The 21,801-nt window shown below is 39.5% G+C and overlaps 1 protein-coding gene across 4 annotated transcripts in view; it reads right to left on the bottom strand.

The window, feature by feature from the left end:
• ZNF827 (zinc finger protein 827) overlaps nucleotides 1–21,801 on the bottom strand; it is a 100,911-nt gene that overhangs the window by 57,445 nt on the left and 21,665 nt on the right. For all 4 annotated transcript variants that reach the window (XM_072334355.1, XM_072334356.1, XM_072334358.1 and 1 more), the window contains exons 2-3: nucleotides 15,170–16,180; nucleotides 9,891–10,063 (exon numbers count right to left, since the gene is read on the bottom strand). In XM_072334355.1, coding sequence (XP_072190456.1) covers nucleotides 9,891–10,063; nucleotides 15,170–16,180 — 1,184 coding nt within the window. The remainder of the gene's footprint in view (nucleotides 1–9,890; nucleotides 10,064–15,169; nucleotides 16,181–21,801) is intronic.

Here is a 21,801-nt window from a genome sequence, read left to right as displayed (position 1 = left end):
AAAGAAACTCCAGAAGAACCTATCTGTTACATGTTCTGCTAAGCGTGATTATTCTGTCAAACTTACAAATAAAAATTGTTCAGAGGAACCCAGCAAACCATCATTCTACACAGCAACATCCACCATCAATTTATGTACCATTAGGGTAAAAAAAACCCAACATCTGGCAATACCAAGGTACCACTGAACCACTTGAAATTAATTCCACTAAAAAATAAACTGCTCTGTTATGATAAAATACAAACAGGAGAGCTGCTGTCTGTCAGCTAACTCTGTAAATCCATTAAACCAATTAATCCCATTGTCCTTGTATTCCGACTGCAGGCTCTGCCTCGTGGAGAGTTTGCATGCTCCAAGGTGACTATACAACATCCAGAATCCTCAGGCCTGATCTTGATACCTTGTAAAGAGAACTCCATCTATCCATCTGCAATGGTTTATGTATTACACATGAAGGCTGCTCCAAAAGTAACGACACCTATTAATTACATTGGCCCATGACATCAGAAGCAGATATTGGTGGTATGGCAGTAGAGGTTGAACCTTACTGTCAATACTCCATTACATTTTTTTATTGGGTGCCAGAGGGCATCAGAAGGGCAGTCTGACAAAATGGCATCTGGCATGGAAGTGCATGATACAAAGGCATGTCACTGAATTCCTCCATGCAGAAAAAAAATGGTACCCACTGACAGTCAGTGATGCTAGCTGGATGTTTATGGAGACCTAATGGTGGATGTGAGCACACCGAGGCAGTGGAGAGGAGCGTTTCAGTGGTGTCAGTGCTGACAGTGGGTTTGTTGCTGGTGAAAATCCACAGCTAATGGTGGTGATTATGTTAAAAAATAGTCTTTTGCAGCTGAAAATCTGCTGTATCAAATAGTGTTATTGTGTTCTTTATACTGCTGTAGTTTCCAAAGAAACAAATAACAGGCATTACTTTTGGAGCATACTTCACATTTAAACAGATAGACTCATTAATACAAACTACGCATAAACAATCATGCAATACACAACTTCTGATTAGCACAGTACTCATGAAAGGAAAAGAATAATTGAGCTTGGCATTGTAGTGGCCAGTGCATGGAAAACTTTTTTCTCCATAGCTTTACAAACACATTTTAAACCTTCACAGCAGCGCTCAAGGCTACTCCCTCTGGGAAGGCTGGCAAATATATACACTTGTCCCTTACCAACTGATGACATGTTATCAGGGCAAACTGGCACCAGACTTAGCTCCACACATTCACTTTCACTCGTGACTTGAGATGGCTGGAAACATTTCAGTGAGACAGAATTTCTGTTGGAAAGTGGCCATTTGTTGAACGCAAAATATTTCACCTGAAACACGGAGGGGTTCATTGAACCCTTAGCAAATCAGACATCATTCCCTACCCAGCTGGGTGGTGCTCTATTCTAAATTCTCTGGGCTTGGCTCAGAGACAGACATGCCAGAGAATCAAAGTTTGCTGCTGAAGTCTAAAAGCCTAAAAGCTCTGAGAGGTCCAGCTCCAGTCAAAACACAGCTTTCCATGAGGGAGCCTGGAAGGCCTAACTCTAGTTAAGGCTTTCAGCGCTTTCTGGTTTCCCACAGCACTGGGACCAACATCCTGAGAGTCCCGGTGCAGGCTGTGGGGGTAGCAACAGCATTTTCCAAATAAAACTTTGTTAAAATTCTGATTGGAAGAAGTTTCCCACAGTAAAAGATTCAGCCAGATTTGTTCTTTATATAGCAAGAGGAATTCAGTCACAAGATGACATCTACCATTCCCAGCTCTACACACAGTGGACTTGAACACAGGTTTCCAAAAATGTGAAGTTGTGAGACCTCCTTTTAGTCTTCTTGCCATTCAGTGAAAACATATTTCACTAGTGCTGTGCCAATTTGCACTCAGTGGTTCCTCGAGGGCTCTGGAGATTATGTACTAAACAAACAGCTACAATTTCCTGTGGTCTGCCACTTTATAGAAAGACATTCTCAGTGTTGTATAAGCATGACATTTACAGACAAAGTCATTTTGGAATCTTAAAATTGCACCTGACAACAAAAAAAAAAAATTAAAATGGTTATAGGTTAGCATTAGCTTTTAAAGTAATAATCTTGCAGAATAACAGCAGCACAATAATTTCTCAACATTAATAGGTTACAATGGAAATGCCAACCAGATTGGCCATCCACACTACTGAAAACAGGATGGTCTGTAAGCACAGCAGCATGTAAGCAATTTCCTTCATGAAGAGCACCAAGATGTACTAATGGTAGCAAGCACTCTCACCATGGCAACTTTCTCTCTTACACCCACTGAGATCTTGTATGCCAGAGTTTGTCTCCAGGATCTCCACCAATCTACATTTCCCTGCCTACATATTTAACCACTTCTTCTGGAGGCCCTGTATCAGAACCATCAATACGATGCCTTCTCAAGGCTGTCACCACTGCAGTAGGTGGAAAAGCCACCTTCTCTGCCCAGGCGCAGGGCAAGACACGCTGCAATATCTTTTGAGAATCAATGAGAATGGGGAGACTTATCCATCTGAATTGCATTTCTCTCCTGTCCAAAGACAACAGAAGTATCACCAATGAATTTCTCCTGTAATGAAGTGTTTCATAGCTTGTAGCCAAAGAACGACAGAATTCAAAACCAAAGATTTTCAAGCTGTTGGAGCAGGTCCAGAGGAGGACTCTCCTATGAGTAGAGTTGAGGCAGTAGCTACTTGTTACAGAATAAACAAGAAACCCTCTAGCACTACACAGAAAGACAATTACAGGAGATCCAGGTCACACAGTCCAACAGGCCGCCTTCTCCCTCCAGCAAATGGCTCTTATACTATGCTAATGCTACCCAAGCCACCAGATGTCCTCTTCAGCCTCAGCCAGGCTACTTCTAGTAGTGGCAGGGCTACTACAACGAGCCTGAGCCAACTCCTGTCCCATACTGACAGCAAGAAGCCCAGGCAAAAGGAGACAAGGGCAGCTGAAGTTTCCTCCTGAGTCCCAGTGTCAAAACCATTGATGGACTCCTACCTTCTGAGTTTGCTTCATTTAACTGTGGATATTCTCCTTGACTATGAGAAGTATATTTTTATTTTAACCTCACAGACTTCCTAGTCTCAAACAATGCTTTGATTTTCTACAGCTTTTGCTGTGTGTGACTGATGTAAGCTTCAACGGGCCTACACGGTTCTTACAAACTTTAGACATGGTTTGGAAATTTGGGTACAAGTTGGCTAATTGCATTTTTTGTTTGTTTCTTTAATTTCTCTCACTGCCTCCCCAGTCTCACATTTTAAGAATGAAGAAAAAAAAAAAAATCATCTCTATTTTCTTCTCTACCACATGCATTATTTTGATCTCACCCTCTTTTTAGACCTGCTAGCCCCATTCTTTACAGTTTCTTCCTCTAAAGGGAGAAGAAAGTTCTTGCCATCCCACCAGTCATTTTCACTGTCATGTTTTAAAACACTTTCTATTACTAATATATCTTTTTAATACACAACATGCATCAGAAGTGAGTATCAAAAGGGTTCTAACAGCGCTGTAATATTTTTGGTGTTATTTCAGTTCTATTCTATGCATATTTGAATATCTGACATACTTTTTAACCACTGCTGAATATGCTGAGGTTTGCACTGAACTGTCTGCCATGATACCCACATATTTTTCCTGAGTAGTTACAGTTTGCTATATTAAAGACACTCAGGTGCATGATTAGTTTAAGACTGCTGTTTCCAAGGCACACTACCTTGCATTTGTCAACAGTAACTTCATTTGCCTTTGCATTTGTCTGCCAGCAAGCTCTTTTTATTCCCTTTCAAGTTTTGCCTTTTCTAATCTTGATTCATGTACATAAGGTTGTATCACTTACAATTCTCTTACCCCACAGCCATCATTTTGTGCAGATCACATTTATTAGAATACGCACAATTCCACTCAGAAATGGAACACCCTCTGATAGCCTTTTGTCATGATTAACATTGATAGTTTCTTCCTACCCTTTGTTTTACCATTTCTTGGTAAATTTCTAATTTGCCGCAATACATTACATTGTTTAATTTATTTGGCAGCTTCTCAATGAGAAGCTTTGCCAAAGGCTTGTGTAAAGGCCAAATAAATTTCATCTGATTCTCAAGTCCATGATTTTCTTGACATGCTCAAAACATCTTAGTGGAAGAACACATGACTTTCTTTTACAGAAGCCACGTGTCCCTATTGTATCTCATTATTCATATCATTGTATATATTGTTACCTTTTTTTTGTCGACATACTAATATTTCTGGTATCACGAGCAGCTTGTTAAATCAACTATTCATCCTTATAAGCAACATCCTGACCAATTTACCAACCAGTTAAAAGTGATGTGATCCCACCTACCTGAAAAACAGGTAGTGGAGGTGAGGGAAACAGTGACATAGGCTACTCCTGCCATTTTATAGCACCCATCAGGTAGATTTTCGCTTGCCCCCTTCCTTATATTTGGGCACAGATTTTCCCTTCTACTTATGAAACACGGGAAGGGAAGGTTTGGCATTCATCTTTCTTTTGTGGAACTTGAGATTTTATTGCTTTTTGTTTGTTTATTTTGTTGGTTTGTCTTTTTTTCACACTTGGAATAAGAGATGATATTTTTTTAAGAACACGAACCCCTAAGCAAAATTAGAATGTTGAGTGAGTGAGCATGAATGTTTGCTTCTGGCTACTCACTCTGACTTACTTTCAGGGTTCTTGCTATCAGTTTTTTCTTTACCTATGATAGGTTTTCTTTTTCTCACTTACTTTGTTTGATGCAAACTAACATTTTCACGAGAAATATCTCTTAATCAACCACTATAGGCAATAACAACTACAACCTGCCCTTTTACTCATACTTGTCTTCCCACCTATTTTTTGCATTTGTTTGTTCCTGGTTGGTTGGCTCTTTTTCAAATCTTGTAGCAAAATGTCTTCTACTAGGACTGCATTCAGGTACGCTTGATAGGTCTGTATTTTGTATCTTTCAAGTGTGCTCTACCACTTCATTTCTGATAAGCTCCTTCATTTTCAAAAGTTTATTTATAAGACTAGTTTTGGTATGATCCTTCACTTTGGGATATGTACACTATTATTAAAGTACTTTCTTTTTCAAACTGTTTCCTTGCTTTGCTTAAAGAATGAAGGAAAATAAGCCTTTCTGCAAGACCGGACTACACATTGAAAATATATAAATAATATACATATACAACACGTATAAAATTATTTCATCTGTAAGATAAATCTGGAAGATTTTAAGACAGCAATGCATTTCATGTCTTACTCTTGCACCATAGGCAAGAAGTGCCAAGATTAAAAGGCAAGTATTTTAAGTAACTAGTGGTATATATCAGTGTCTTGGGGCACAGACTTCTGTTGCTGAAAAGCCGTGTAAGTTTGTATTACCTCCCCTAGCTGAGGTGAGGTAATGGAATCATAAGAGTCTCTTGTGACTCTTTAAGGTTAGCTTAAACAAAACTAAACAGAAAACTCTCACATAAAATGGAGCCAATCTCCTTCTCAATATGGTGAAGATGCTTTAAAGTAACCTGTTCTGTCTTTCACCAAAATGGGATTATGAATGTTCATTCAGTCTTCTGAACTTTGCTAAGAAAGAAAAAGTGACAACCAAATCACTAAGGGGTGAGGGGAAGGATAGTAAAGACCTGTTTACATTTTTCAGTCTTTCCTTATTCTCACCATTGTGTAATCAATAGCCCCCCTAATCAGTAAGTGTATTAGAATACTCTGACTATGACAGAAGTATTAATCTTAGATCATACTGTATAGTCCTTCACAAGAAAGACAAACAGGAAGATACTATTTTCAAGCATCTCATGATCTGCTTGCCACTGCATTTGCCTGTTCTGCTAAGCTTAATCTTCCATTTCTTCTTTTTCTACCATAACATCATGCTTCAGCACACATTCACAACACCAAACTTCTTTTCCACTGTTAGAAGAGCTGGCTCGCTCATTTCTGCATTATGTCTATATAGCAGCACAAGGAACATTTATAGGTATTATTTTTGGCCATATGCTTCTCTTCCTTGTTCCCCTTTCCAAGTACTCAGGCTAATATCCTGTTGCTTTCTTGGAACGTATCTGCATGATCTCACAGCCTAACCTTCCACCAATTGCTGCGGAAGATATGTATATGATCCAGAGATACCAATTGGCCAAAATCTGACTGATGCTTGTGGCACTGCTCTGAGGTAAATTTAATTCCCACTTCCCCACCAGTAAAAACAGAAAGGCCTGATGAAGACACCTTGCTAAATTACACCACCCCTTTCTGTTGCCTTCAGCAGCTTCAGAACTATCATTTATGTTATTTTTTCACTCATAAAGAAAATAATGTACTCAAATTGAGTATGCATTTAGATAAATGGAGAGGAAGACTCAAAGAAAAGCCTTGCTGCCTGCCAGGACAAGATACCTCTCTCAGATGCCCATTTCTTTTTCTGTGTTCACTTTCAGTACCCTTTGGGCCCCAGGAAACCACACTATGATACCATAATCAAGTCCTGAGATGCTACTCTCAGATTCCTAGGAAGAAGGGCCAAAACTTGTGGTTATGCAAGCACTATAATTTGTCTCCAAAATAGACTAATAAAACTTTGTACTGTGTCTATTTTAGGACTTTTCTAAGGTGCCTATCACTGTGGAATTTAAATGCCATATAACAATTATAGATAAAACTACATGCCTTAAAAGGCAATTTACTCAGTCTGTCTTGCTCATTGTGTGGAAACATTCTTTCCGCTTCCCTTCTTCCATTTTACTTCCTTGCCTTCAGTTGCGAGCTGGCTAGGAAAAGCACCTGGAAGAAAGCTTTCATCAACATGGTGGGTAGCACATGTAGATCTGAGCATGGTCAGGGCTGGAATCTATCCAACTGTCTCTGTCTATTAAGATTTTCTTCAGCAGGAGACAAGATATCAAAAATGCTGACAATATTATATTCCTGGCCAATGAGTTTGGTGCGTTACAACTGCCAGAAAATAACAAAGTATTTATATTATATAGATATTATTCATTAACCTAAATATTCACAGAATATGGGAGTCCCGTATAAACACACACACAAAACCATTAAGGGAAATTAATCTCAAAACTCTCAGATTCAATGGAGAAGTTCAATGGAGCTCAGAGCTATGCTGCCTGAGAGGAAATAAAGACAACATTATCAGATTTGGAAGACTGCAGCTGGGCAAAACATCTCAACAGGTTTTGTCAGTCACCCTGATCAATGGAACATAAAACTTAAAATTAAAGAGTAGCATTAATGAAAAAAAAAGCTGAGCTTGTGATAACACAGTAGAGTAAAGAAAAATGACTTATAATGACAAACACCATCCTAGCACCGTAATTTTGCAGTCTCACCTGCAGCTGCTGTTGATTCATGGGGATAAAGAGAGGAGTGGAAAGCTAGAGGCAGCTCTGACTTCATGGGGTTCCTGCCAGGAAGGAGATAAGACCAGGTAGCTCCCAGAGGATTTGGGGACAATGAAAAGAATGAAATATCCAACTGAAGTTGCCAGAACACTACATCCTAAATCCCAGCTGTGCTGTACTATTTCTGATGTGTATTCACTCAGTTTTGAACACTGTTAGCTTAAATATATATAGAGAGATATATATGTGTTTTAAAACCTCACATTTATTTAGATACAGATTTAAAAGCAGCACATTTTTATAATGAGAAAATAAATCTATTTTTTCTATTTTCAATTTTGGTATCAATGTACATTTTTTATCAAATGAAACTCAAAATATACCTGACACTGCTGTTGAACAAATGTCTAACGTCTGTATTTCATTCATCTACTACGATGCAAATATTTCAACTTCACACAAATTCTGACTTGATAGACAATGTTTTTATGAATGGACTACATGAATGAGGGAAGTGTAGGAAACCCCTGGAAATTAAGGTAGAATATTATCTCGCAAATATCCGTACTCATGACTTTATGCATCCATTCATAAGACTATAACAAGAACAATAGACCAAATACCGGTCAATTAGTTTTATGAAGCAATTGACTTCATCTTAAATATAGCAGTTCTACTAGCAAAGATCACTGAGTCCATCATGACCTGCATGACTAGACTGCATTGACTGAGGAGACTTAGAATCTTACCTACACAGTACATCTAAGAGACTCAAAATGAGCTCAAATTAAGCAATAATCACCATACTAACAAATAATAACTACTACTGTTACATGTTTTTACCAGGATTTGTTTTAAGACAACACAGGTTCGGTTAATAAAGGTGCTTATATTAGGCAGGGAGCAGAGAAGACTACAAGGGCTTCAGAGAGCCACCAAAATGATAGCACACAGAGACAGTGAAAAAATTCCTCATTCCTTCCAGCATCCTATCTATGCCTTCCTATGGAAATCACCACATGAAAAAGTAAGGGATAGGCCCTTAACACTTTAAATAGTAATTCCAAAAGGGTACAAAATGCAGAGACTAAGAATTTCTGCAGGGAATAACAGAGATATCTTTCACAAAACACAGGACAGTAACAGGCCTCTGCCAAAGAAGAGCAAATTCTCAGGTGATGCATGCTTCTGTGCAGACTGTCAACAACTGAAAACAAAAATCTTATTACATTTAGTTCTCATTCTTTCAGGTCTTCTACTTAGGATGACCATCTAAGCCCTCTAATTAACTCTGAGTACCAAGTCCTAAAAACAAACAAACAAACAAACAAAAAAACACCCCAAACCTACTTGGAACTGATTGGGTTCAGCATAATACACTAAGGATGCCTGGGAATAGTGCACTGATTTACACTAGGAGAAGTAAGAAGTGATCTTGCAGACTTTGGGAGGATGATTTCAGACCCAGCAAGGACCTGAAATGCAGCACAATCTGCTATTGTCATCAGTGGAATCGTCTGATCTAAAACTTAACACTTACTCAGATCTAAGCAAGGTGAGACTCCTGTCCAGACAACTCAAGATTTTGCAATAGCAGCACAGAAAAGCTGAACTGACATTTCTGTTCCCCCCATACACTGTGAGACCTGCTGTCCAAAACAAACAAAATGCAACCCGTAATAAAATATTTCTCTGGTATTGTAACAGCTCAACTGCATTAACATAGTACAATTTTTACCCGTTAGCTTCTTCATCCATGGATTAATGGGCCAGGTACCATTTTTACTTCACCAAGCATGCCCTACTGTACGTGAAGATTGGGTACTTTGCAATCATACAGTATTTCTGCTAAATAGACTTGTTCTTCTAAATTTCTTTTACATTTCTACATTTCTCTATATCAACACAAATGTTAGTTAAGCTTCTTTCGGAGCCTGAAGCGTAGGCTGATTTAGAAACATATCTTAAGTTTAGTAGAAACATTTCAAAACAAAACATTACGGTATAACCTGCTTTTCATCATTTTGGATGCTTCATTTCTGGAGTATCTGCAGTTAAAAACCATGGCAAGAATAAAACTGCAGAGCTGTAGGCCAAGTTTCAGCACTCACTTAGCATACTGCAATGGCAGACAGATACTAACATGCATCCTGAAAGCAGAACTACTGTGTTTGCATGGTGTCACATCTCAGCTAATATCCCTGCTTCTGGTGGTTCAAGGTCCGTAACTAAATTTATCACAGACAACTTGTGCTGCATCAAGTGGACGTAGACCAAGGCAGTTTCCATACAACATAAAATGGAAAGGCAAGCAAAGGAAAACAATTTATTTCTTTATCTATTTATGGTGTCTTTATTTAAATAAAGACATACTTATAGCATGAATAGTGAACTTCTTGCCAATGCTACTGAAGTACGTTTGTTGCACTATCATTCTTTGATTGACAAGTCAAATGTTTTGACAGTCAGTAAACACTTCCCTTACCTTCATGTGTGATTTGAGATTGTCCTTACGCGCACAGCGAAATGGACAGAGTGGACACTGATGACTTTTCAAACCTGTATGAATCACCATGTGCCGTTTCCAGTAACTCTTCCTCTTGATAACCAAACCACAGATTGGACACTGGAAAGGTTTTCCTCCTTCTTCTTCTGAGGCTTAGCAGAAGGGGGAAAAGAAAGAGAGGAGCCTTTACAGACACTTGTTGAATGCTTTTCTCTCATAAACATACTCAAGATACCATTTTTCAGTGCTAGAATTTCATCTGCAAACATTAAACAACAACACGTACCTGAAATTTCAGTTCCTCCCCCTGCATGTCCCTTTCCCAGTTAATCTAGTTATTCTCCCTCTAAGAAAGGTCACGATAATTTTATAAAGGTTAATGTCCCAAACATCCTTTGGTTAATCAGTAGGGGATGCTATTCTGTCTCACCTGGTGCTAATGTTCCTTATAATTTAACAGAACTGAGATGGATGTCTCTCATAATCATCATTTATCAGCCTCATTTCCTATCAAATGCCAGTTGTAGTTGGGTATGGAAAATATGCTTAATTGTTCAAATATGATCCATTCCCATATTCAGTGGTTAGTCAGGAGAGCATGGGGGACATAAAACAGACCAATTCAGAGCTTAACTGGTAAGCATGCTGGCCTTACATCTCACGTATGTTTAACAGAAGAATTGTTTAACTACGCCTCAAGTAGATGCTGTGGCAACTTCAGCCATCAGGAATCCCAGGGTCATGGGTTTCCTTCTACTCTGCTAGCCACCAGGGCATTAAATCCACTGCTTTCCTAAACATTTTCACTCTGCTTTACTTTTCTAAGATACTAAAAGGATTTGATGGCATTTGTCAAGTAAATATGGTTAGTCCACTGTGTGTGGAACCATCTCAGTGTTGATGGAAAGAGAAAATTCCTTGCTGCTGACTATATACAACTAACCATTCATTCTTCCCCTAGTCACAACTTCCTCTGCTTATTACAAAAGCCTAGAATTACTACAGAATTTGAAGCCTTTTTTCAAGACTGTTTTAAAATACCCAGAGCTCAATAATACCTATCCCTGCTATCTGGGATTTCTCTCAGAATATTTCACCTCATTTTTTTCTACCAGTTATTTCCTACTGATAAGAATGTAGCAAAAACCAGATTCCATTGATGGGGAACTAAGTACCGTAAGTACCTAAGTGCAAAAAAAGGACACATTGACAAAGCATGCACTTCTGCCATTTTAGAAATTCTACTCAAATTTTCTATCACACTCAACTTATCAAAGTGTTCCCCTCTCTGAATCTCTAAAGAACATGCAAAAACCAATGCTATAATTACTTGTTTCACTTTTTTAGCATCTTTACTTCTTCACAAAATAAAAAATGTGAGAAGGGCAATACAAAGAAATATATATTCTTAGCATTTTGTTCCTATCATTTATTTCCCTTTTCTCATTATCTTTTCTCCAGGATCTGACAATCATGAAGGATTCAGAACAGAAATGTTTAATAAGCCTTCTATAACTATTTCTCCTGGCCATTAAGAATAAATCTGCAATCAAGATGAACCAATAGCACTTTAGCGCTTCACAAAAGAGCTGGACCAAATACCTTCTGCCTCCTGGGCAGCATGAGGAGGGGCTGAGCAGCTGGGCAGGAAGAAAGGCAGGCAGGTCATGCACACACACCGCACCCTGAGCAGGCCTTAGGGTGAGGAGGGGAGAATGGATGTGGTGCCGGGCAGTGGAGCTGCAGTCTTTTGTCAAGATATGGTACAACACGTGGTTCTTTTGGGAGTAATGGTGAAGCCAAGTGGTAGCCCACCATTGCTTCTGGATGTCATGACTGTCCTGAGTGTGCTAGCAGTATCTTTGGCAAGGAGCAGCTCATTTCAGCCTTCCCTCTGCTTCTGGGCCTTCAATGCATATAAATATCTAAAGGGGCCAAATGGATGGGGTCAGGCTCTTTACAGCAGTGCCCAGTGATAGAACAAGGGGCAAAGGCACAAACTGGAATACAGGAAGTTCCATACAAACATGAGAAAGAACTTCTTTACTTTGTGTGTTACAGAGCACTGGAACAAACAACCCAAAAGACTGTGGAGTCTCCTGCCCTGGAGATACTCAAAACCCAACTGGATGTTTTCCTGTGTAAACTGCTCTAGGGAACCTGCTTTAGCAGGGAGTTGGACTGGACAGTCTTTAGAGGTCCCTTCCAGCCCCTATGACTCTGTAATTCTGTGACTTCACCAATAATAACGTCAGTTAATGGCAAATGGGATTTATATCTACCCTGTTCAAAGCTCAGCCATGTTAGTTCTGTACTTAATATACCTTAGCAAAAAGAAAAAAAAAAAAGTGCCTTCAGCTTTCCTTCACTTACACTGACATCTACTTTATGTCACACAGCATCAATTACTTGATGCTGAAAAAAATGAAGAGAGAATTACCCAGGAAAAAAATCTGGGAACAAAACTACAAGCATTGCAGACAAAAAATTATTACCAAGCAAGTATTCAGTCAGTACAAATAAAAAAAGGGTTGCTGCCTATACTCTTTCAGAAATGGCATCAGAATTTTAAGAGAGACTACAGGCTTCCTTTTAAGTTTGATCCAAAACATGTAAGTGTGTTGGCAATACTAGAAAATTGTCTACTAACAAAATTAGCCTTCTCTTTACCATTGCACTCTAATTCATACAAGTAATGATCAAGCCCACCAAAGCCAACCTGCAGCATCAGTCCGATGATGTTCTTGTAAGCCACAGCTCCAGCTTCTTGCCTGAAACATGTCTGATCAAACAGCTCCGCAGCAGGAATACTCTTGTTATTAACATCTGCCTCTATATAACCTCCATCTTTGCTGTTCCTTACTTGCCGACAACTAATTAATCTTACAGAGTATTGATCTTATAACCAAAGCAAGATGTTGCTGGTGGTTAAGTAAAACAGATTTGTAACAACAAAGTAAAGTCACCAATGCCTTAAATACTCTAAGCACGATAGGGGAGCAAAATCCATGCCTACTGGTCATAGATGCTTAACTCTGGGAACAAACCAAAAACCCTATGTCTCAAGAAGCAACCAGACACACAATAACAGATACAGCATTATAAAGTGAAATATTGTTTTTTTGCTTTTTATGCCATAAGGTCATAGATGCAAAAGGAATTGAGAGTGTGTGACATTTATTTTTATGGTAAAAATACACATGTTCCGCTACCCTACACAACTTTTACAGAATTTTCCAATCAAAGGTCACTTCTGACCTTTTTGACTAACAGTGACCTTTTTTTTTGTGAGCTGCATTCCTCCATGGCCAAAGGAAACAAGGAATTTGGCTTTCCACAGTCAACATCAACATGATACGCTAACCAGCAGCTTGCTTTTTGTTTTCAGTTGGTTAATTATTTAGAAAGGAAAAACTTAATTGTGTATTAGAAAACCGACTTAGAAGATCTTTTGTTATGAACATTACACTATAAAGTCAGCTTGGATGCCAACTGGCACTGGCCCAGTGCGTATAAACTGAAAGGAAACACCCTTCCTCTTGGGATCCTAGTCCCATATATTATAAAAAATGAATTGTTGTTCCTTGGTTACCAAGAACCTGAGGCAGTTGGCCCCTATTGTTATCTTTCAGCAGTACAGTAAGCTAGGGCCTTCAGCAAAGAGAACAGTTGCTGGGAATTTGCTGCATCAGAGCTAGTTTATGAAGTGCTGGTACTACCAGAGCACTCAGACATACCAGAGCATTTCTCTCGTATAAGCTGCACAGACAAAGCACACAGTTTGTTAGTTGAACACAGAACCTGGATTTCATTACAACTATTTACCTTTCCCTAGTGAAAAGGGAGAAGAGATTTTTTTCCAGCAAAAAACAAACTAATAGCTACTGATTAATTTTAACCTTTCTCCTTTCCTATAGCTGCCTTTCCTGTATGAAGACCAGTCTGTATCAGAGAGTTGCACGAAATTAATGCCCACAGTCACATCGGTGTAGCCAGTGTAGGTGCTCCTGGTTCAACATAAAGGAGCCTTTTTTTGGTTTAATTTCTATTACTCTGAAAAGGACATTATTTAAAGTAGCGGGAACCTTATGCCAAGATCCATGGCAAGAAAAGTTTGCTACTTTAACTGCCTTAGCAAAATATAGCGGCAAAACCCTTGTAGAACACTTGCATCTCTCAGCAAAAAACTGCTCTTAGCTGCACCTCATCAGATCCCTTTCTTACAACGCCCATGTCAGGCTCCCCAACTGATCTGCTGCACTTTTACAGCCAGGCTAACATTCCTGACAAATTCAGTCTGATAAAGCTCTAAGGTACTGAACTGCTCTGTGCACCCTGCAAAGATACCTGATGAGCTTCCTTATTCTCTATGGGAGAATACCACTACAGGAAGAACACTGACATCAGACATGAGAAGTGCCTATTTTCTACTCAAAATACATACTACTGATGTGAACGTTTTGTAAAAAGAGGTGAAAGAAATCTTGATTTTCCTTATTTTGAAGATGGATAATTTACGTTCTCCTGCATGGCCTACCAGTTCTTCAAAGCTTTCATTACCAAGACTATTTCTTCTTATTCCCTGTAAGCCCAATTCCTTGAATGCCAACAGTTGGAACTGGTGGAGGGAAGGCTCAAGTGGGAAACGGCTCTTGTTGAGCTAAATCAGAGAAAGACAGTTCACTTTTTTTTCGTTAATGTCAAAGCTGTGTAAAAGACTGAACATGTGAGATTTATTCATGCTGCAAGAAGAAATTTAATGAAAAGTGGCAACATAATAATATACTCTGGTAAATTAGGACAGGGTAGTAAGCGATTATACAAAAGTCCATTTGTGACAGAGACAGCAGGAGGGAGAATTCTTCCTTGTCCAGCATTTCAAAAGCACTAGTTTTGTATACGCTCACTGATACTGTGAGCTCCCTAACAGGGATTCTTTGATCTTTTCCATTAAATATTTTTGTGGATTTTTTCTGAATGTGGTGGGGGGGAGAAATGCCATTGTATGAAATTAAAAATATATATATAAAATAAAATACAGAACTGGACCCTTATATCTTTCATAGAATGGAAACATCTGTGACAGTTTGGTCTTCAACTGGTATTTTAAAAAGCTCTTCTATTGTTTCCCTACAGTACCTAATTATTGTTCTCATAATACACAGAATCAAAACAAATCCAGACCCACTGAAGAGATGCTACATAAGTCTAAAGAGAAACAAATGCATTCTATTTAGTTGCTCAGACCGTATCCGTACCTGTACTAGTGGGTTTGGATGCTCTTCCCTTAGGGACTGGCAGTAACAATAATTCCAAAGACTGTGGTGGAGTTGCTTTCTCTTGCTTCACCTCTGAAAGCTGCAGGGGATCCTCAGCAACCAGTGATTTCTTCTTCTCTGCCAACAGGGTGCCTGCAGCCCTTGCAGCAACCTCCTTGAGCAGGGCAGCTGAAGAGGTCATAGAAGCCAGAGAAAGGAAAGAACTAGCTGGAGGCGGGTGCTCCTGCCCAGGAGTCATGCTTCTTTCACTCACTTTTTTTGATAAAGCTGCTAACGTGGAGCTGGCAGACTGAGAGCTAAAAGGTGAGGAAAAGGATTCAAATCTTATATTATCTTCAGTCCTTGAAAGAGATCTGTCCTGCAGAACAGCATTGGCTGCGGCTTTCAGTTTCAGGATAGCTGAATCGGGGGACAAACCACAGGTGGTGGTTGAGTTTGGCAACCACTTACCTTGATTCCATATAAAGTGACTACCTGCATTGTATTGGTCACTTTGTTCCTGTTTCTCAGCTAGCTTTCTGGCAAGCACACTGAGCTGCTGGGCATGATGAGCAGGTGGAGAAAAGGAGAGATTTGAGCCAAGACTTACAGGGGACTCAACTCTGCCATTGACTGTAACAGCAGCATCCAGCTTGAGGGAGCCAGCCTCCAACAGCCGCCTCAGGTTACTGCTCAGAGGCTTATTTGAACCAGGAGGTTCTTCCTCACACAGAGATGACGCGTCAGGAGAAAGGTGCTCTTTGCTCTGTAATGTGTCTCTTAGTGCTTCATTTTCAATGGTTCCCAACTCCGCTGTGTTGCTGCTAGGAGTTGCACTTCCCAAAGAAGTATCTGGGGAAGTGGACTGATCTTGGATCCTGTCTTCCAGAGACAACTTAAAGTTCTCCTGGACTTCTCCATATGATGCTTCTGAAGGAGTCTCTGAAGAATTTCCAAACCAGCGTTCTTCTTCACTGAGTTCACCTTCCACTTCTTCCTGCCTGGTACCATCTGCGTGGAACCAAGAATAACAGTATTACTTCCTAATCTGTTCAAAGTAACTCCTTAATATACAGTATATTTGGCTCTTCACAACTCTCCTGAGTAGTCACCTAACATCCTACTGAAGTGCATGGACTTTCCATCAGCCTGGATTAGGTGACCAGGAAAAAGCGTTTTTGAAAATGAAAAAGGGTTCATTTGAAGACAAAATCATGGAAGCTTGTCATCGTTCAGTCAGTATGACTAAAGCAGCTAAAACTGCAGCAAAACAAATATAGCACAAATACATACCATGGCACCACTCATACACTGCAATGATTACTAGAGTAGTTTGCACATCCTGCAAAACATTATGAACTCTGTGGTATAAAGCAAGGATTTAATAGGTCCAGAAAGTAATGGATACTTGAGTCTCAGCACAGATAACCTTCAAAAGCAGATCAGGTGTATAGCTGCTCAAAGAAGTTTCTTCCAGAGACTTTAAATCCCAGCCCAATCCTGCAGTGACCCCTATCTAAAATATAATAAAATTTGTACCAATAATAGACGCTTCATGTCTGAATAGCTGAAAAGACCAATACATGAATGCAAGCTAAGGCTCTCATCTCTCCAACTATTTGGGAGAAGAACATCATACATTTAAAACCTTTTTTTTTTAATTTTTTTAACAATACTTGTTTTTCATTTGCTTGTCATTCTTCATCAAAGTTTCAAATCCCACCCCAAACTATTTATGTGTATGTATATTTAAATATCATGTGTTGGTCTCAATGCAATTATATTTTCTCTTCTGGGTACCTGCAATTTGTCTAGTTTCTCCTCAGACCTAACTGGCAGTGTTTATAGAACTGTGCCCACAGGTTGCTCTTCTTTCTCTAAGGTATGTAAAGTCATACAGATGTGACCAAGTTTTTTTTTTGTTGTTTTTTTTGTGTGTGAGTTTTTTTCCCTCCAGATCTTGCAGGCCAATCTGAACATAGTCAAGAACAGCAGCAATGCCAGAACTGAATTCATGTTATCATCTCTTGCCAGACACCTCTCACGTTTCTTGCTCTTAGACTCAGTGTCCCTAGCTACAAAACAATCTTTGTAATCACACTACAGCAAAACAAAAGGATTCAATATAACCCTCCTCTGACATCCTGGAAATAAGCCTTCATGGTATGTGTCGTACCTATAATCATGTATTACTTCTAGATCCCTTATTTAATTCCTGCAAACTGCAAAGCTTGGAGAGAAGTTGATGAATAAAATCTTGTATTTATATTATTACTTTGATCCAGTGAATGTAAGAAGGAAAAATCTAGCCAACTGCATCTTAAATGTAGAGATAACAGCATACAATCTGAAGGCAAATTTCCTTATTTTAGATGTTACACATAATATGAGAGACGGTGCCTCTTAGTATAAGTTTCTTATACTCAAAAGCTCTTAAATTTCTTTCATCATTTTAAGACCCCATAGACAAATGACTCCGTTTCCTTAGACTGGCATTTTAAGTAGAAGAGGGTTAGCATCGTTGCTATTCAAAACAAAAACCAAGAAAAACCCAGAGCACTTATCTAAAATTATTTTGATACCACCCAAATTAACATCACAGACACAGCAACGTTAACAGTAGCTTAAGCATAAAGGCCAGTATCAGGTACATTCCAATAAAGAAAATACATGCTGAGTAGTTAAGGCAGCAGTCAAGGCAGCTTGTAGGAAACTGAACACATTCCCTCTTCATCTTTGAGTGCTGGTACGTAACTTGAGCTACAGAGCAGAGTGCAGCCAGAAGAGAGATCTGTCCACCCATACCTGAAGCAAGCAAATTACGGACTGGGAGCCAGGAAAACATCTTGCTGGCACTTTCCTTGACACGACAAACCAAGAGAAGGGCACAGCAGAGAGCTGACACCGCTGCACAGCTTTGGAGACAGAGCCTGCCTACATCCTACCGCTTAAATGCATGTATGTTTACGTTTGTCTATGTTAAAACATCCCTCCCACACCAAAATCTCTCTCTCCATGACTCCATTCCCTGCCCATAAATAATAACTGTATTTCCCTCCATTCAGTCATCAAAAAATTACAGTTTGAAGGATATTTAACTGTATATGGCTACCAGAAGCAGGTTTCTTTTAAGAGAAATTTCCAATTTAATAAACCCCCAAATTTCTCTGTTCCTTGGCGTGTACCCCTTCTTTATGTTGATGTTTCCTAGATGCAACCAGTCCTTTAATATACCTGTTACATTACACTGTTCTTAAAAATCTTGTTCATCCTACTTGCACCGGAAATCAGTTCTTCCCTCTCACCTGCATCAGTTTTTGCAGTAACCACAAAACAAACATCCCACATGGACTTTCACTGTCTATTCTCCTTTCTATGGCTGACAACCCAGGAAATACTCACAGCAGGGACACTGGCAAATTGACAGTAAGGATGTGGGGTGTGGAACTACATCTGCTTTGGCAGGGCCAAAATACGGCCTTCTTTGACACTAAAACAAATACGCAATATCTGGAACCAAAAAAAGACAGCAAAGGCAGACAGGACAGCAAGATAACTTGTATCATCACTCTTTTCCCAGACATACACATTCTCCATTGGCCTTGCTCACACAGTAAGGGCAGCCAACAGCATACTACTGACAGGTATGATGTTCTTAAGAGGTTGCTACCAAGGCCAGAAATTCCCTTCACCTTGGGCAGTGCAAAGAGCTCCCCCTCCTGTTGTTCATCTTCCTGGACCTACTCAAGCTTGCTCGAAACTTCCAAGCGGTCTGTACAAAAAATGGGCAAATTTCCTCTGCAGCATCTCTAGCGCAACATCCAGCTGGACTTTTTTTTTCCCCCCAGTACAGTTTCTTTCAGTAGACAAAAATCAGACCTCTAACTGCTGACACAGTTCTAATTTTCCTTTCCTGAGTAATTCCCACTGTTGCTGCAGTATCAAGCCCACTGTACTTTAGGGCTGTAAGGTTAATGCTGAAAAAGCCAGCATCAGTGTCTTATCATGAACTCAGTCAAACCTCCTTTTAAACACTAGTGAATTGGTTTAGAAGCATAACTGTGAAGCCTGACAATTTTACTTCTAAGCAAAGTTGCCATTCAAGGCCTTTAGGGCAGGTCTTTAATTCACATAGACTCACAAGCCTTTGAACAAGCTTCAGAACTCCAGAAGTCAGCCCAACCCATCGACTCACACACCTTCAAAATGAATAAAACCTTCCTCAGAACTCAGGGGATGAGTGCATGGGACACCCAGTCCAAGCCCAACTGAAGCAAGAGCCAATCTCCATGTGTTTGTCAAGAAATTTCAGCTGAATTCCCTACTTGCAGCAAAAGATCTGCATGGTGCTTTTTTTCCTCCTCTTGCAACACAACTAAGGAGCTCCAGTGAGAAGCCCTTGAAAGCTTAGTAGCTTAGATGAGTAGAAATGCAATCCCACATTTAAGTTTCTTCTCCCCACAGCAAACATACTACAGTTTGTTATAACACAATTACTTAATGCATGCTCAGCTACAAGCATTTCATTCTTGTTTAAGTCTGAAATGCTTAATGTAGGTAGGAAAGCACATGGAAATTGCAAAATAGGGAAAGGTAGCTTAAAAATTAAGGACGAATTCTCATCAACTTCACTTAGAACAAGTCTTTGCTGGGAATCTGCCAAAACTTAGCTAGTAACTGCTCATCAGATTGGCTCTTCTCAACATGATTCAAGAGTCAAGACCAGTCAGCACTTTTCTCTCCTGATTTCCATGGCAGTTCTGAAGGGAGATCTGCTTCCCAAATCACTTTTCTCTAGCAGACAGTGGTACAGTTACATGTGTCCTGCATGCTTCAGGAATATGCCATCACATTGCACCAGGAACCTCAAAGCAGTATTTCCCACTCCTGTCAGCACCAACAAAAAGCACCAACATGTTATTGGGCCACTGATGTAGCCCATTATCAAACAATCTCTGGCAAAGTCACTGCTTGAAGAAGCGCCTGTTTCCCATGCTTGCTTTCTTGTTTGCAAATACAGAAAAGTTCTGTTTCCCCCTCCAAGAGTTCAATTTGACAGAGAAATCTTAGTAACCCCACAGCCACATCTTATGCAAAGTAATGTAACAGTACACGTGCCACTCTTGAAAGCAGCAAGTGTTCGATAATGCCAGTTTGTATGAACCTGGAGGACATAAACATGAAGTAAGACTCCATGTAGGAACAGTCTATGAAGCACAAGGAAAAGGTGAGAGTCTTCAAGTTATGGCATTGAGCGACATACGTGGGCAGTGAAAGCATGATTACATGATCACTGTGTGGACCACCAGAAATTATCTGAAAAATAACTACAGTTAAGGAATCTACCCTTAGGAGTCTGAAATTTCCTTGTAAAAGGAACATAATTTCATTTTAATTATTCAGTGCAATGATTAAGTTACAGAACTTCAATACAGAATTAACACTGCATATGGATATTTATATTCCTCCATGCACTACAGTGACATGATACACATGGAAGTCATAATTATGGGATTACAGAATAAAAATTAAAATAAATATAAAAGAAGATGTCAAATCGCTTCAAAGAAATGCTCACAGGGAAATTGCTGATAAGATAGATCAGGTAAGATTGCCCTAACTTCAGCAGTTATGCTCCAAGAAAAGTCTGGGAATCTACAGACCTGGGAATTAAAAGTGATAGAATACTTCATTTTTATCATCTTGATATCAAATATCTTGATGTATATAAGAGTTTCAGATATGATCATTCAAGTTTGTCTCAATCTAAATAAAGTTATAGTTGCATTTGTTGGCTATTTGGCACCCGGGTAATCTTCCCAGTTTGCTGCTCAAACACACTTCTGGCTCTTATCTATGATATTTTCCTACCCCTGCAGCTTTTATTTAGTCTAACTGAAGCTCGATTAACCTGGGAGTACAAGCAGCAGTTTAACAGCGTATCTTATTCCATCTGTGATGCCTACCATAATCCATTTTATATATTATCTGATACTACACGCTATACCATGGCCTACTGAGAGAGTAGGTCATCCCAGTTATAGGTATACACTGGGGAACCGAAGAGCCCTGCAAGACGTCTAAAGAATTTACAGGGTTGTATTAAATGAACCAGAAAGCCATCTATGAGGAGTTCTATGGAACCACAGAGAGACTTAGATAAGTAGTCAAACTAAAAATAAATAAATAAATAAATAAATCATTTTTAAAAAGAAAACGAGCAACAACTGAACAATTTATAGAGTTTGGCTTCATGTGCCTTCTATCAAGAACAGCAAGAAAAGGGGGAGATGCAGTAAGGATGAGAAGCAATTGAGAACAGAGAAGGCATGGATAACCATAAAGGCAGATATCTAGTCAAGGACAAGGAAGAGGTGAGACAAAGTAAATTCCTGTGCTCATATTTGGCTTCCAGGAAGATTTCAACTGTCACTGTGACACATCAAAATTCCATGTCCTGTTCCCTCCCATCTCCTTTCTTAGATCCCTCAAACAAGGATTAGAGACCTGGCCATAGGCCAAGCTGCACTGCTCTGGCAGTCTGTTGCAAAATATACTCTTTACAGGTGCTGCAACCCAGATTCCATCACAACTATTACCACCAGCATCATATCCAAGAAAGATGGGTTTCC

The sequence above is a fragment of the Excalfactoria chinensis genome, chromosome 4 (genome assembly GCF_039878825.1).
Source record: "Excalfactoria chinensis isolate bCotChi1 chromosome 4, bCotChi1.hap2, whole genome shotgun sequence".
NCBI lineage: Eukaryota > Metazoa > Chordata > Aves > Galliformes > Phasianidae > Excalfactoria > Excalfactoria chinensis.
The sequence above is the reverse complement of the archived record's forward strand: the minus strand, read 5'-3'. Positions and strand labels throughout refer to the sequence as shown.